The sequence below is a fragment of the Cantharellus anzutake genome (genome assembly GCF_015039405.1).
Source record: "Cantharellus anzutake strain C23 chromosome Unknown EI90scaffold_56, whole genome shotgun sequence".
Classification (NCBI taxonomy): domain Eukaryota; kingdom Fungi; phylum Basidiomycota; class Agaricomycetes; order Cantharellales; family Hydnaceae; genus Cantharellus; species Cantharellus anzutake.
The window spans coordinates 149,373-164,764 of NW_024067006.1; the positions used below are offsets into that span (position 1 = coordinate 149,373).

Sequence of the window (15,392 nt, forward strand, 5' to 3'; positions counted from 1 at the left end):
CATTACTTCAATCACTACATGGAGTTGTAGCATAAGTGGTGCATACAAGTGGGTTGTGTTGGAGAACCATGTGCTATGGGAGCACCAGGATTTGGACTTCTCTGGATCACCAGGGTCTTGAATTCAGCATTTGCCAAAGAGTACTGCCACTCCAAAATTGTGCAGATGATCGGGTTTAAGGTCTATTTCCGTAAACAACCTGTGATCAAAACAATTCATGTTGCGGATGCTGCCTGGTTTTGGTGCATCCATGGAGTCTGGCAAGCATGCTAAGTGTGCAAAGTGTGCAAAGTGGGCAAAGTGCAAAGTGTGCAGTGTGGGAAAATGAAATGTATACACCTCATGTGATCCTTGTCTAAATATGGTAACTGTCATATCCATCCCCGGCCATCGACTTCCAGTCCCTCCGATCCCTCCGTTCCAACTCCGCTCCTCCCTCACTAACCTCGGAGCCCCCGTATTCCGCAATCCTCTCGGCGCCCCTCGATGGTCACCACCCCCTCATTTCAATTTATTACCTACGCCTCCCTAAGTACGGAGCCCCGAAGACTTCCGGACAGCTCCAACGTCCGCTAGCGCACCCCTGCCTCCGCTGGGCAATACACTCGCCTGCCCTGCAGAGCCCACCTTCGGGCCTATCCCTCCTTTCCGTTTCTGGGTTATCGCCTGCCTTTCCGCTAACCCCGTGAACCGACTCGTCGGTAATATTCAGTCGGCTAATGTTTAAACCCCGTTAGCTCCGCTCCGTTCAGCTCCGCCAATTGCGGAACCGTCTCCGCTGTAACCATATATATATCCCACTTGTACATAGGTTACGCCCCAGTAGAAAAATCAACTAGAGTTACCCCCCTAGGTTCTAATTGCCAGTCAGTAAGTTAGGGCACGGACGTGTCACTAGGCACAGCGCTCTTGGCAGAAGTCGCTGAGGCCGAAGCCCTCCGTTACGGAGACATTCCTTCGTCTCGAATCTGGTCTCTGACAGTAACTATGTGAAGTGTACATCATGCAAAGTGCAAAAAAGCTCATTTCAGACAACAAAAGTAGCCTACAACCAAAAAGTCGCTAAACTAAGGGAAACAGGGCATGTAAGACAAAAGAAACAAGCACATGCCATGAAAGCCACAGACCCAGGAAGAAGGGCAATCTCAGGGGGCATGACTAGCCACCTGGCAGGACCAAAACCCTGCCCCACCTGCCACACCAGGGCAGGGCCTACTAAGTAGGCTCTCAAACTTCCACTGAGAGGGACGAGGCCCAGACACACCTTCTGGCAGCAAAGACACCCCTGAACCAAATCAACTAGAAAAAAAAAAAAAAAAAAACCGATAAAGCTGAAACTGTACATCTATCCTGGCCCCAACCAACCCACGCCACAACACATGCCCCCCCCCCAAACTCGTTAAAACCCTAAACCCGTACATAACATGAGCCACATAGTAAGCCCAGATGCCTATCACAAACTGCCCAACAAATGACCCAGCCCACCCAAGAACTAGCTTGGGCACCAAAAGAAACAGAGGCAGCTCAAACACCTCAAACACCTCCGACCTCCTAGCTCCCCCCAAGAAGGAAGCAAGGATGACAAGAACCAGCTCTGAAGAAACAACAATGGCCCCCATGGAACTGGGAAATGAGGACCTGTCAGGGACACAGCAAGGAGGGAGCAGCATGCCTGGACCTCTCCCCAGAAGGGAGGCCAGAGGTAGAGGATGGGTGGAAGGACTGTGGCCTCAGCAACTCAGAGGGGAACGCTGTGCCTACGTTCGGTAACGCTTAAGAGTCTGGTCCTTAACTTCAGAATGGGGGGCACGAACTCTGGGGGGATAGTCGTTTGTCGATTTTGCACTAAGGTGCCATCAACTACAGTACAGGGCTTATATACATAATAAAAGACAAATGGGAACAAAGGGAAAACCCAAGAGGGACTTACCCACTTGCCAGGTTGGCAAGCTCATGAGAGAATTGCCTTATCGAGCATTGTGGAGTGGGTAGGTGAAGGGTGGAATTAGCGACAGCTATTGGAAAGTGGGAAAACCTTTGTGGGGTTGGCAGAGGTCCTAGGAGGTCTGTAGTAATATTGGGTAGGTAGAAATATTATTAAACGTCTAAGATGAGGATCAGAGGTACTGGAGAAGGTACCAGAGATCGGAGGTGGAGGTGGACTGGAGGTATACTGGAGGGTATGGCAGAGGTGGAGGCAGAGGAAGAACCAGAGGTGAACCGGAACAGTGGCAGAGTAGGTCAGAGGTTAGGTGGAGTAGGTATGGATATGACAGGACCAATCAACCCCCGATCCCAAAACAACAATCAGAGTCCCAGCCACACCAGCCCCAGGCCCAGTTGAAACACCCAACGACACCATGACCGACTTTAATGTCTGCCCACTCCCAGAGGGCTTCGACCACTGGATCCTAGGCTTCAACAGCATGCACCTCCACCTAAACATCTCAAAAGGAGCCATTGATGCATGGGAAGATGCCATAAACTGTGCCATAATCATAATCCCAATCATCATGGCATTCTCCAGGGCCAAGATGGGCGAAGCCAAAGACTATGCCACCACCTTCATCAGCCATGCCTTCCCAGCATCAGCAAACACTCTCTGTGCTATCCCAGCAGCCAATGAAATAGAGGAATGCAGTGACAACCCCCTGCCATGGGGTGGCATAATGATCAAAGGTCTGACTGAAGGGTTGCTTACTTGTTTGGGGATGGTAATGTTCCGTTCCCCCATTCGCCTCAGGCCTCAGTAGGTCCATCTAAACATAAGCTTTGATGGGCTGGATATTCAACAGGGTAGAGGTAAAAGGCTACTGGGCCATTACAACTATGTACTCCGAGGTATATATATGTAAATTACATATCTCAGCACAAATAATTAGAGAAGTAACAGCATCACTATAATCAGGATTATAGTGAAGTAAGGTTAATCCCTTACACTAACCTACCAAGACACTGCGACCCTACTACACCACCAGCTTTGGTTCTCGAAAATCTTCAGCTTCTTGGCACACCCGGCAACTGACTTCACATCTGACTGGCTCAGAAACTGGGACTTCACTGCCACAGCCAAGGACATGTTGTAGGTGGGATAATCGCCCATGCGCAGAGCCAGCTCAGATACCCACTTCCACAATTAGAAAACCCCTTCCATTCATGTGACAACCCAATACAGATTTGACATCTAGAAATAGTCCCAATTCATATGATTCTGACAATACCAAGAACGTCCCAATCAGATGGAGTTCTATGCTGGGCAAGTTAGGCATGGCAGGTCACGAGTATATGCGGGCAACCCAGAATTCCAGCCTCACTCGTTCCCACAGCGTCTAATAAATTGGTAAAAATGCTTATCGGCTGCGTGAGAGTTATCTCCGGCTTAATTTCCAATTTTGGCCCTTAATTCCGTAAATCCGTTGAGATATCGCTTATTTTTTTATATTTTCATATTTTTTGCCATCACTTCAGATATTGATTGATTTTCTTTTATTGTTACTGTTATCCTTTTTTATTATTTCGCCTAATAAGGTACCCAGGTGCCATATGGCACCAATATTTACCATCTTTTATTTCTAAAAATAATTATTTCTTATAATCCTGTACATACTGGATTTTTGAAAAGAAGTTCTCCCCTCCCCCAAATTCTCTAAGGTGCTAGGATGCACTAGAGTTGGAGTGAGTGTGTGGAATTCCAACAGTAGGAATAAGGGCAGTGATCTAGCTCACAACAAGTGAGTAGTGGACACTGAGCCCAGACCTTGCGGAATCCTGGAGAACCCACACCGGAGTTAAGGATCGAGCATAGTGAAGTTTAGTGGAGAAAGCAGAGCTTAGGAGAGTTTGGCCCCACAAGCTTAGTTGGCATCAAAAGCCATGAGCCCTCTTACAATGTCCACTGCCCTTGAATGCCCTTGAGCTGCCCAGACACCACCATAGGAAGATACCTCACAGAAACGGTCCCAGACCAACTAGAATGGTGAGCCATCATCGACTCCGCTCGTGTCCAACCAACAAACATCACCACAATGGGTAAAACAGCCATCCACTGGGCCTTCCTAGCAAAGTCCCCCCACCCAAAAGACGTCACCAAACACTGAGAATGGCTCAAAGCTGCCAAAGCCACACTATGGTACAATAGGAAAATTGCAAACAGCATTAAATGCAACCCCCCAAACCATGCAGAGGCTGCAAGGGCCAAGACCACTCGACCCTCCAATGCCCACTCATGGACCTTGTCATATCCATCCCTGGCCATCGACTTCCGATCCCTCCGATCCCTCCGGTCCACCCCTGCTCCTTCTCCACTAACCTCAGAGCTCCTGTATTCTGCAACTCCCTCAGTACCCCTCGATGGTCACCACCCCCCCCCTTTCAATTTATTACCTACGCCTCCCTAAGTACGGAGCCCCGAAGACTTCCAGACAGCTCCGACGTCCGCTAGCGCACTCCTGCCTCCATTGGGCAATACACTCGCCTGCCCTGCAAAGCCTACCTAGGCCTATCCCTCCTTTCCGTTTCTGGGTTATCGCCTGCCTTTCCGTTAACCCCATAACCGACTCGTTGGTAATATTCAGTCGGCTAATGTTTACCCCCATTAGCTCCACTCCGTTCGGCTCCGCCATTTGCGGACCCATCTTCGCTGTAACCATATATATATCCAGCTTGTACATAGGTTACACTTCAGTAATAAAATCGACTAGAGTTTACCCTCTTCAGTTCTGGTGGCCAGTTAGTAAGTTAGGGCATGGACGTGTTTATTAGGCACAGCACTCCTGGCACAAGTCGCTGAGGCCGAAGCCCTCCGTCATGGAGACACTCCTTCGTCTCGACCCGGTCTCTGACAGACCTGCTGTTCTGGCATGAAATTCACCCCACTGGCAAACCAAACAGTAACACCTGGTCCAACCTTGAAACCACTCTGGCCTCAGAACTGACTGGAAACCACAACACTGGCAGCACCAAAAACCTAACTGTGAGAGGTAGGGGAACAAACTGAGGAACACCAAGAGGCAGAGGTGGAAGACCTAGTAGCACCCATGGCACCAGAACCAGATGTCATATCCACCCACAGCCATCGACCTCCACTGCCTCCGATCCTTCCGGACCACCTCCGCTCCTTCTTCACTAACCTCGGAGCTCCCATATTCTGTAATCACCTCCACCTCCCTCGATGGTCACCACCCCCTCTTTTCAATATATTACCTACACCTCCCTAAGTACAGAGCCCCGAAGGCTTCCAGACAGCTCCGACATCCGCTAGCGCACTCCTGCCTCCACTGGGCAATTCACTTGCTTGCCCTGCAAGCCCACCTTCAGGTCTATCCCTCCTTTCCGTTTCTGGGTTATCGCCTGCCATTCCGCTAACCCCGTAACCTGACTTGTCGGTAATATTCAGTCAGCCAATGTTTAACTCCATTAGCTCTGCTCTGCTCGGCCCCACCATTCATGGGCCTGCTCTTGCTGTAACTATATATACTTAACTTGTACATAGGTTACACCTCAGTGATAAAAATCAACTAGAGTTGATCCCCCTTTAGTTCTCGTTGCCAGTAAGTAAATTAGGGCACAGACGTGTAACTTGGCACAGTGCTCCTGGCTTGAGTCACTGAGGCTGAAGCCCTCCACCACAGAGACAATCCTTTGTCTCGATCTGGTCTCTAACTGTCAGGGGACGGACCCCGGGTCCCCATGACCCCTCTCTACAGTCCACAGTCTAGCCTGTAAACACAGCCCATCTCAGGGCATAACTACTGTGGGTAAGAAAGTGTATAGATAAATGAAGAGTAGGCTACACTTGCCTACTGTGGGTAAGAAAGTGAGAAGAAGGTTAACTTCTCACTTTCCCACAGTGGCCCCAATATGGCGAAAACTTCCGGGGATACCCGGAAGTCACATGAGGTGGGATCCGGGGTCGGATCATGCGGCGCGCGGAGCGTGCGGCGCAGGAAGTGCGCGGGAAGTGGAGCGGGTCCGGACGCGGGTCCGGGTCCGGGCTAAGTCAGGGTATGTGCCCTGACACTAACACCAGAGGCCCTAGGGCAGACACCCAATATAAATAACCTGCCCACCCCCCGTTAAAACATGTCCTCCTGCAAGCTCTCACTCACTCAAGAACCTAGTCAGGTTCTCAAAAACTGACTAACACACTAAACATGAATAAGTACAATACAATAACAATGAATCCAGCCCCTCTAGAGATCCCAAGGAACCTGGAGGGGAGCATGGTGAAACCAGCACCACCTGGTAGTGCTGTCCGGCATACCAGCACCAAACCATGAGGTCCCCCCCTACTCACACTAGGAGGTAGAGGGGCCGCAACAGCAATCCTGCCTCACCCCCAGGCCTTGCCCATGGCAGGCAAGAGGGTGAGTACTAAGCGAGCCATGGCACAAACAAGACAAACTAGACAAAAAACAAAACCAGCCAACCCTGCAAACCCAGTACCCCTCCCCCCCAGCGCCATCTCCAACCCAACAAACAAACCCCTGAGACTGAGAGGTGGGAGGAACCCACCACTGCAAACCAGCCACATAAAAATAGGTGCCTTAAACATAAAAGGCGCCAACAGCCACAACACAAAAAACAAATGGAACCTAATAATGACCAAAATGAAAAAAGAAAAACTAGCCATACTGTGCCTATCTGAGACCCACACCGATGAAACCCAAGAGCTATACCTGAACAACAGATACAAAACAACACACCAAATACTACACTCATATAACCCGGACCACACAAGAGCGGTGAAGGAGTGGAGCTGGATCACCTTATGTAACCAGTTTCCTATGTCCAATAACAATATTAGAGTTTGTGCTGATTTGCATACTGACCGTGTTTTGGTTGCCAAATATATAATTGTTCACTGTCTAAACAACAATAAACACCCCCCAACGATCTCACCTGACATATAGATCGTCTATGGATAAAATTCTATATTGACTTTACTATGATTTCTAGTCAATATTATACCTAGATATACCACTTTTCAGTAGGATGTGATTTTCCTGGTAATTTACTGAAGGAAAACTACTAATAAAATAATTCCGCAACAAATGTTACTCAATACAGGAGTGACCAAACTGCTCTTTCTATCGCTTAGAGTGCGTGCTAGTTATCTAGCAGGTTCAGGATCGCTCACTTTTCTCCTGTGGTGTGATAACCAAGTATTGCTGAGAGATTATTCAATTAAGAAGTCCCTCCACCAAATTCTCACTAATTCTCACTATGACACTTTTGTTCAGCTGTGTCTAACTGACCCTAACTCACGCTTAGAGTGACGTGTTAGTTTTATATTAGCTAACAACTAATATTTGCTTTTATCTTTTGGAGCAAACAAACCAACCACTGGTGAGGAGAATTAAACTTTTATTTCTACCTGAGGTTTGAGAGGGGGCAGAAGCGGCGGCCTTTTATGCTTTTCAGAGGCCTCTCTACTCCCACGCCTCGCACTAGTTACATGTGCTACATTTGTATTATAGATAGTTCTAGAATGATATAGGGGCTTGGGCTGTGTAAGCTTAATAATGGACTTAGGACATGACTCAGCAATAAGTAATTCATTTCTTTGTCTTTTGGGCCGATCTTAGCGGGATCTTGTAGCGCTAAAGCTATGCTCTATACCGCCTTAATTACGAACGGTTATCTTTAGAAATGACTCAGCTATAAAGGAACTTTCTAGACTGTTCTCTAATTCACCCCTTTTTGTGAAGCCACATCATTACTAATGTTCTAGAGCCTTCCCAATTAATTAACCGATCCGCGGACTTCTGAATCACTTCATGCTTATGATCCGAGATCCAGATCATCAATCATTCCTTTGTTCCGATTTATTTGAGCTTAAAATCAAAAAGTTTTGATGAATCATGGGAAAATATACAAGATCCGGTTTTTTAGCATTTTCTCCTCTTCTGATGCGATCAAAAACTGTCCGCCCGCGCCGGGGAATACTCTGTCATATGGTATTCGGTCCGCCAGACTTCCGGGCGCCAATATATTTCCCTTGAGTCACATTACTTTTTGTAAGAATTAGCAAATAAATATATATGAATTATAAGGTGTTTCGCCGTTTGAGCGATATCTCCGTCAGTTTTGAAGCTTTTAGAATGAAACAAAACCGTGGATAAAGTTAAGAAACAGTCCTTTCAGATGGTAAAAAGATTACAGTCAAAGGTTTACTGGTTCCCGAGATATTCACATTTCTTTCCCAATGTTCCTTCTTATTCTGCCGTCTATGTGCTATTTTCTTGTTGTAGGGATATATTCTTTGAATATTACACCTATGCCAAGTTCTAGGCATGATTGTAGTAGATTAAATCTCATACTACATGGGTGTAGATAATTTATAATGATCTAATGTCTGTCCAGTCTCATAAAGATCATGAGATCTGTTAAACGTCTGAACTTGTCACCTGTTCGTTGACTATTCTGATAGATCATTGTTTTATTCTTTGAATATTATTTCTCCTACAACGGACACAGAAGCGATTGGCAACACATCAGCTTCTGGTTTTCAATGCCAACATGCAGCTAGGCCGAAAGACATGGGCAATTGATGAACATAAATGCCTGCTCATGATCGTGTCGTCCAGAGATGTCAAGTGAGCTGATGCGGTGATGTGGGTGGCACTGAAGAGGAAGATGAGTGTGAAGAGGATTGTGGAACTCTTTACAAAAGCAGCAAAGAAGGCATATTCAGCCTGGTCCTTCACTGAGCAAGAAATGGAGCTGGGCTTACTGTTTCTTTGGCTGGGAGGAACACGGCTGGCAAGCATCGCACACAATGCCTTTGGCACCCCCACTGTCACCACACTTCAGCACAATCGGCCAACAGAGCCACTCCATATCTCGACTGGGCTTCCAACTGCTCATGAACTTCACCATAATGTCTCGGTCTCACTGGTTGCTGGGACTTTTGGTAGCACTGAGCAGCCTAGCGATGTTCTTGGGGCCTACATTCTCATGTTTGACGAGATCAAGATTGAAGAAGTTTCACAATATGACCCATCCATAAATAACATTGTTGGGGTATGTCATGAGCATAGTGACAGGTTTGCACTCGAGTATGCAAGTGCAGACAAAGCCGATCGCTTGTTTGAAGGGGTCCGGGATGGAGTCATGCATCTGGCAGCAGAGGTAAGCAATGAATTTAGAAATGATCTCATACCGATGTGAATTTGTATCATATAGGCCACAATTGGAGCTGTGGGATCATTGTCATCATTTGCAAGGATATATGGTTCTTGGCCAATTCTAATTTCCCCAACATGCAAGTGTGAGGGTGCACAAACCCATGCCAAATTGATCAAAATTGTAATCGAAGCTTGCAGGAAGGACTTGAAGGGTGCTCTGTACAGCATTGCATCTGATGGTGAATCACATCGAGGTGCCGCACTTGCCCAAATCACACTGAGGGAACCCCTCTCCCACATGTCCCCCATCTATCCGATACTTTCCCCCCTCCCATTATTTAACCATCTTGTTGGTAAACATGACATAACCTGTGATAAGGACTATAAGCATCTGTTCAAGAGGCTATGCACACTCACCCTTTGCCCAGCAGGCTTCAGCATTTTTGACACCATCATCACTCCGCAAATTCTCGAGAGACATCTTTGTCAAAATGGAATGTCATTCACAACAAACTGGGCTTTGCTCAACCCAGCTGATAAGCAGGCCATTGAACTACTGAAAGCCATCTGGGATCTTCCCTTAATTACCAACAATAAGGATCCAATCTGGACAGCCCAGCACTACACTCTCCACCTCTTTGGCCGGGTCTGTTTCTGGTTTGTGCGACTGTATATCGACATCACACTCAGTCTTTGGCAGCAACTTGAACATCTCAGTGCTGCCACACATTTTCTCCTGATCCTCTTCCAGGAAAATCCAAATAGGGGACGATTCATGCCAACACAACTCTACATTGACATTCAGATTGCCATCAAGAATGTTTTTTTCTGCATAGCAAAAGAAAAAACTTACAATCAGGGGGGAAAATTCTATATCATTCTCCTCAGAACAGATCGCCTCGAGATTTCATTCAGTATTCTATGCACAATGGTCAGGAATGATGCAAACGCTACCACACTTCAGCTATCAACCCGATTATCGCATGTCACTGAAATTCAAAACATACTTGCTCACCATCCAGAATGGGACCGGAGCCCACAGCGTTTGAGGTTACCATCCCTTCAAGAACTGGAAAAGGAATCACAGCATATTGACCATATCACACCCGGACTCTGGAAGGGGGAGGTGAGCGTCAAAGATGTCCTCCCCTTGACATGTTGGTTAAATGGGCATTCATTCGCTGTGGCACTTGACAATAAAATCCCCCAACTAATCAACAACATCACTGCTCATGAAGGGATTGACATGCTCTCACTGTTTGGACAACTGATTGTGAAACTCAGTATAAACGCATCTACCGCAACCGATGGTGATCTTGAAAGGGAGGATGAGGATGATGTCAGAGATGCAACAGCAATCTCGTTGTTGGGGTCAAATATGGATGCTCCAGAAATTGAAGCCGGTATGATCAGTGGGGTGGAAGACGCAGCGACGAATCCTATAGGAGACAGACCTGATGCTGGGCTGGATTTGGAGGATAATATACTTGGGGCCATAACCAACAACTATAGGGACCCTTTGCCCTATCTCTCAATCCATGATGAGAAAACTGGGGAAGAGAAGACAATTCACAAAGTGTGGGCATTGAAGGCCCTGTTCCAAAGTATCGTCCATCAAAAAGGATCCCTAGATCGACAGAAGCGAATTGCTGGACTCACCCAATTCTCAGTTACACCTACTGGTACAATAAGCAACATCGATGCTGATGACACTATCTTTGGTGACAGCATTTGCATTGGGGATCCAGCTGTGACTCTCGCTAATGTTGAGAATATCCCATTCCTGGCTGTGGTTCAGATTTCGGTGTTGAAGATCGATGGGCAAGGAACACAAGCCATACCTTTGACAGTACTCTCTGAGCATGTCATCGAAGTTAGTTTCCACATTCTCACGTTGAAAAGTGAGACAATCTGCAAGGGTGACGAGGATTGGCTATGGAAGGACTGGAAATTAGAAATGGAGTGCAGTAAGACCACAGGAGCTTACCTTCACCCTATTAATCCGACTATTTGGCAAGATGACGTCGCTGGATGTGCAACATTTATATTTACAAAAACAGAACTGCAAGGGCTAGCAGCATCACTGTTTAGTATCCATGGACTCCAAGGGATGCCCAACTTACCAAAGGTTAAGGTATCACCCACATTTCCATACAGAAATCCAGTCGGTAAGTGTCAGGGACTCATCCGGGGTCGAGGGGGCCCGGGTGTAGCGTCTGGGGCTGAGAGCCTGGCAGGGGGCGGATCGGGCGTGCGTACTGACAGGCCCGATGCAGGACAGTGGTCCCTGGCCACTTAGACTGAAGTGGAAAGTTGTTATTATCATTAGAGGAGAAATATTGTACTACTTACCTGAAGTGGAAAGTTGAGAAGAAGGCTACTTCTTCAGTTCCCACTTCAGGTTCGTTTATATACATGCGGCTTAGATCACATGACGGGTGCCATGTCACCCTCGCACACAGCCGTAACCACCCGGGTATCTCCGTGGGAGATCCCAAGGGCATCCGGTGCAGGTGCGTGTACTGGGCACAGTGGGAAGTCACCCAAGGTGCCTGGGCTGGGTACATGGTGGGCGCGCTGCAGATGGGTCAATGGTACATTGATACAAAGAAAGTCGTCCATGTAGAATAAAGAGGGAATAAAGAAGAAGTAAGATAGGGAGAAAGTGAGGAGGGAAGAATGAGGAGGGAGGAAGGGAAAGGGGGAGGAGGTAAGGAAGGGTGGACAGTGGGGTACTGGGTCAGGTTGGGCTGGGTGGAGCCGGGTCAGGCGGGTGTGCCCTGACAGATGGCCGATTGGTGCATTCGGATCAACCATGCGGATTCTGTCTTCGTCCCACTGGTCAATGCAGCTTTAAACTCATTATCAGGGCTCGCCAACCTTACCGAATCGATTTACCTGCTTCTCATTGCAATCACCTACCAACATTGTCATTTAGATATGCACACGCATCCAAATCTATATCACACTCACCATGTTCGAATGTGCCAGTGGAATGCCCATTATGCAAGGTGGTTGTGTGGAAATATAATATGGAAGAACATTTGAAGTTATCCCATCCTATTAATTTAGCTCACTACTCACCGGACTATGCATTATCTACAGAGGAAATGTCTAGAATGAAGGCTAAATGGGCGAAAATATCGCTGTCACTACAGAAGTCATCCAGCAGATGCACGAATGGCTCAAGCAGCCAGTCTGCTGTGCTTGCCATATCAGAAGCTCATAGTTCACGGATAGTCTTTGAGTGAGTGATTACTCTTATTAGGTCTCAAAATTTGGCTTATTGGGCTGTCACAGAATGATGACATCTGAAGATACTAACCACACACCTGTCGACCCCCAGGCCAATCCTGACTTGGAAGATGGGGGAGGATTGGATGATGATCAACCGATCTCTGATCCAGAGGACGAACCCAGCACTCGCAATCGTCCAGCATCTCCTGTAGGCTACGATTTTGGGCATGAGTCTCTTAAACTTCTCAATCCCTTCAACATCATGTACTAACTTGTCCCAAAGCCCATTTCAGTACAAGGCAAGCACTAGATCTGGCTGCCAGCGACGGGTTATTGGAGAGGAGGACATTTTTGGCGGGTGCCACTGTGGTGAATCACCATCCGAAAGTGATATTGCAGCAGGGTGTCAGGGCACACACCCTGACTAGCCCAGACCCGGACCCGCATGTGTGCTCCGCCCTGCATGCTCCGCGTGCCGCATGCTCCGGGCCCGGTTCCTATTCCTCATCTGACTTCCGGGTATCCCCGGAAGTTTGCCTGATATGGTGGCCACTGTGGGAAGATGAGAAGTTAGCTTCCTTCTCATCTTCTTACCCACAGTAGGTTGTGCCCTGGATAGGGCTGGTTACACCAGTAGGCTGTGGACCATAGGGGAGGGTCATGGGGACCCAGGAGTTGTCCCCTGACATGGGGCATGCTGTCAAGTGCACTCACAATGGGTGCGAGTATGGCTGGGTATGTTGTTATTTACATGATATATGGTTTTACTCTCTTACTTGGAATATTTGATGGTTTCATTTAGAATGTGTCGAGCTACTTCAGGCTGAGGAACACTGGAAATGTCCTGACCACCAGCCCCAGAAGCGGTGCCGCACCCAAAAATAGTCAAACAAATAGTTTTCTTACTTGGATTAGCTACTAGAATAACATTTTTATACGTTGTACTATGGCCACATAAGTACATGAAGTTACGCGTTGATACCACCCATGACCCCCCCCCCGGCATACCTTTCAACCGGGAAATGCCGACACCCCCTTGATCCTCACCAACAGCAAGAGATACGGGAAGAAGGCCCTACCAGAAAGACTAGTCCTGGAAACTTGGAAAGACCTCTCAACTGCAACCGAAATCATCCCTGCTAACTGGCTATGTACCAGTGGGGTTTTAGTGGGTATTCCCCACCAAGGGGTCACCATTTGGGAAATTTTATACACCATGTACCATTTGTATTTAAGCTGCTCCAGCTAGACCCTCCCCCCTGGTACAATTCAATCGGAGTATGCCGATTTATTCAGTAGTTGCCATGTCTAAATTTGGTAAGACACAAACCACTTCTAAAAGACGCATGGACCTCCACCGAAGCAAGGCAAGTACTGAATGGACTCATGTTGAACCAAAGGAACATTTACTAAGATAGCTGCCTTAGATTCACAACAAGTATCCGGCTGACTATTCTGGAGTATGTCCACAATGTAATGAGACAATTATTTTGGGGATGGGTGGACCCAACAACATGCTGAATCACATTGGCAAAGCACGGTGCCATGAATTACAGCAGAAAAGGAGCAAGGATGCAGGGTCCCGAGCACAAGCTACATTAATGGCATTGTTTTTCAAAAAAAAAGAGTCTGTGCACCCCTGCATATTTCCCCCAGTTCTGCTCCGGAGTGCAACCCCCCACTCACCCACCCATTCATTCCCACCCCTAACCCCTGCATTGCAGTGCAATCCTCAGGCATGTACAGAAGAACTCCAGACACTTCCTGACCAACTAGATAAAGGATCTGATTCAGCATCGCCCTTGTCAAGACTAAGAGACATTGCTGTGCACCTACCTGACACCATCCCCCTCGCAATTTCCTCAGATTGCATCGCAGCTCTTGCTGGAGACCCTAAAGAGATAGTGGCTGTTCAACAGTTGGAAGAGCCCAACGAAGACCCATATGAGTGGTTGGATAAAATGCTGAACGGTATTTGCAGTGAATATGCAAAGCGAAATGGATTGTTGCCTTCAGCGATAAGATGGGGGCCAATGGGGCTACCAGGACTGTGTAACACACTCCAGTTCTTTGTTGGCCATGGGTTTGCTTCTGAAGAAATTTTGGAGACACGGATCAATAACTTGATTGAGGAAGCCAAAAAAGTGTACGTCACCATGAATGTCTGCCTGTATGCTGAAGTGTAATGTTCGCAGAGTTCCTACAGTGTCTCAGCCTCAGTTATTAGCACCTTCCTCAGTGCTGCAAGAGAAAACTTCTCCCATCCAGCACACACCTCTCCTACTGCAACCTAGAACACAACTTCAGCCAATCTTTGTGGAGTCTGACGAGGATAGTGACTCGCCACTCCAGGTAATCGATGACCCCCACCCATGCCAGGGGGTGAAAATGAATATTCCTGAAGGAAAAAATGCATATCTTGACTGGCCATGGAAGGAACAAGCGGAGTTAGCAATGGCTTGGAACATTCAAATAAAGGGTGGTGTTCTTACCATATACGCCCCATCCTGTCTTCAGTCCACACCAAAGGCTGATGAACCATGCCAAGAATGCCGGACTATCGGAAATAATCGAAGGCTTTGTCAGATTCAAGATCGTGTTCACAGATGTGTTCCCGAAACTATGCCATACAAATACCTCGGGACATCTAGGCTAATTGAAATGCTCAGACGAAAGGACAATCAGATTAATGCTCTCAAACTACACTTCCTTAATACCAATCGGAAACTTGACTTACTGGCAACCTCAAATATGGATTATAAAAGATTTGTTATGGCTGTGAGTGAGTGCAATGTGTCAGGGCACACCCGCCTGACCCGGGTCCACCCGGACCCACCCGGCCACACCACACCCGCTCCCTGCTGTCCAACCCTCTCCCTCCTCCTTCCTCCCCCCCTCCCCCCTCCCTTCTCTCCTTCTTCTCCTTTCTTTATCTCATTCCTCTCATCTTCCTTTTCTCGTTTATTTCCTTCTATCTACATGGACCACCTTCCTTTGTATCAATGTACTATTGACCCATCCAGCCCA

At 47.5% G+C, this 15,392-nt stretch overlaps 3 protein-coding genes across 3 annotated transcripts; all 3 read left to right on the forward strand.

Annotated features, from left to right (window-relative positions):
* Window positions 1-2,110: 2,110 nt before the first annotated feature.
* On the forward strand, window positions 2,111-2,753 carry EI90DRAFT_3129270 (uncharacterized protein; the record flags this gene model as incomplete). The annotated part of the gene is made up of 2 exons (XM_039064179.1): window positions 2,111-2,215; window positions 2,277-2,753. The coding sequence occupies 2 exons, from the start codon at window positions 2,111-2,113 to the stop codon at window positions 2,751-2,753; spliced, it is 582 nt and encodes a 193-aa protein (XP_038911943.1).
* Window positions 2,754-8,604: 5,851 nt separating this feature from the next.
* EI90DRAFT_2852529 (uncharacterized protein) lies at window positions 8,605-10,401 on the forward strand (the record flags this gene model as incomplete). The annotated part of the gene is made up of 2 exons (XM_039053753.1): window positions 8,605-9,132; window positions 9,187-10,401. Coding segments are annotated over 2 exons (1,743 nt in total), but the record flags the coding sequence as incomplete, so codon positions are not given.
* A 3,478-nt stretch (window positions 10,402-13,879) lies between these two features.
* EI90DRAFT_3019287 (uncharacterized protein) lies at window positions 13,880-14,817 on the forward strand (the record flags this gene model as incomplete). The annotated part of the gene is made up of 3 exons (XM_039057340.1): window positions 13,880-14,511; window positions 14,561-14,717; window positions 14,770-14,817. 3 exons carry the CDS (start codon window positions 13,880-13,882, stop codon window positions 14,815-14,817), a joined length of 837 nt encoding a protein of 278 aa, XP_038911945.1.
* Window positions 14,818-15,392: the final 575 nt, after the last annotated feature.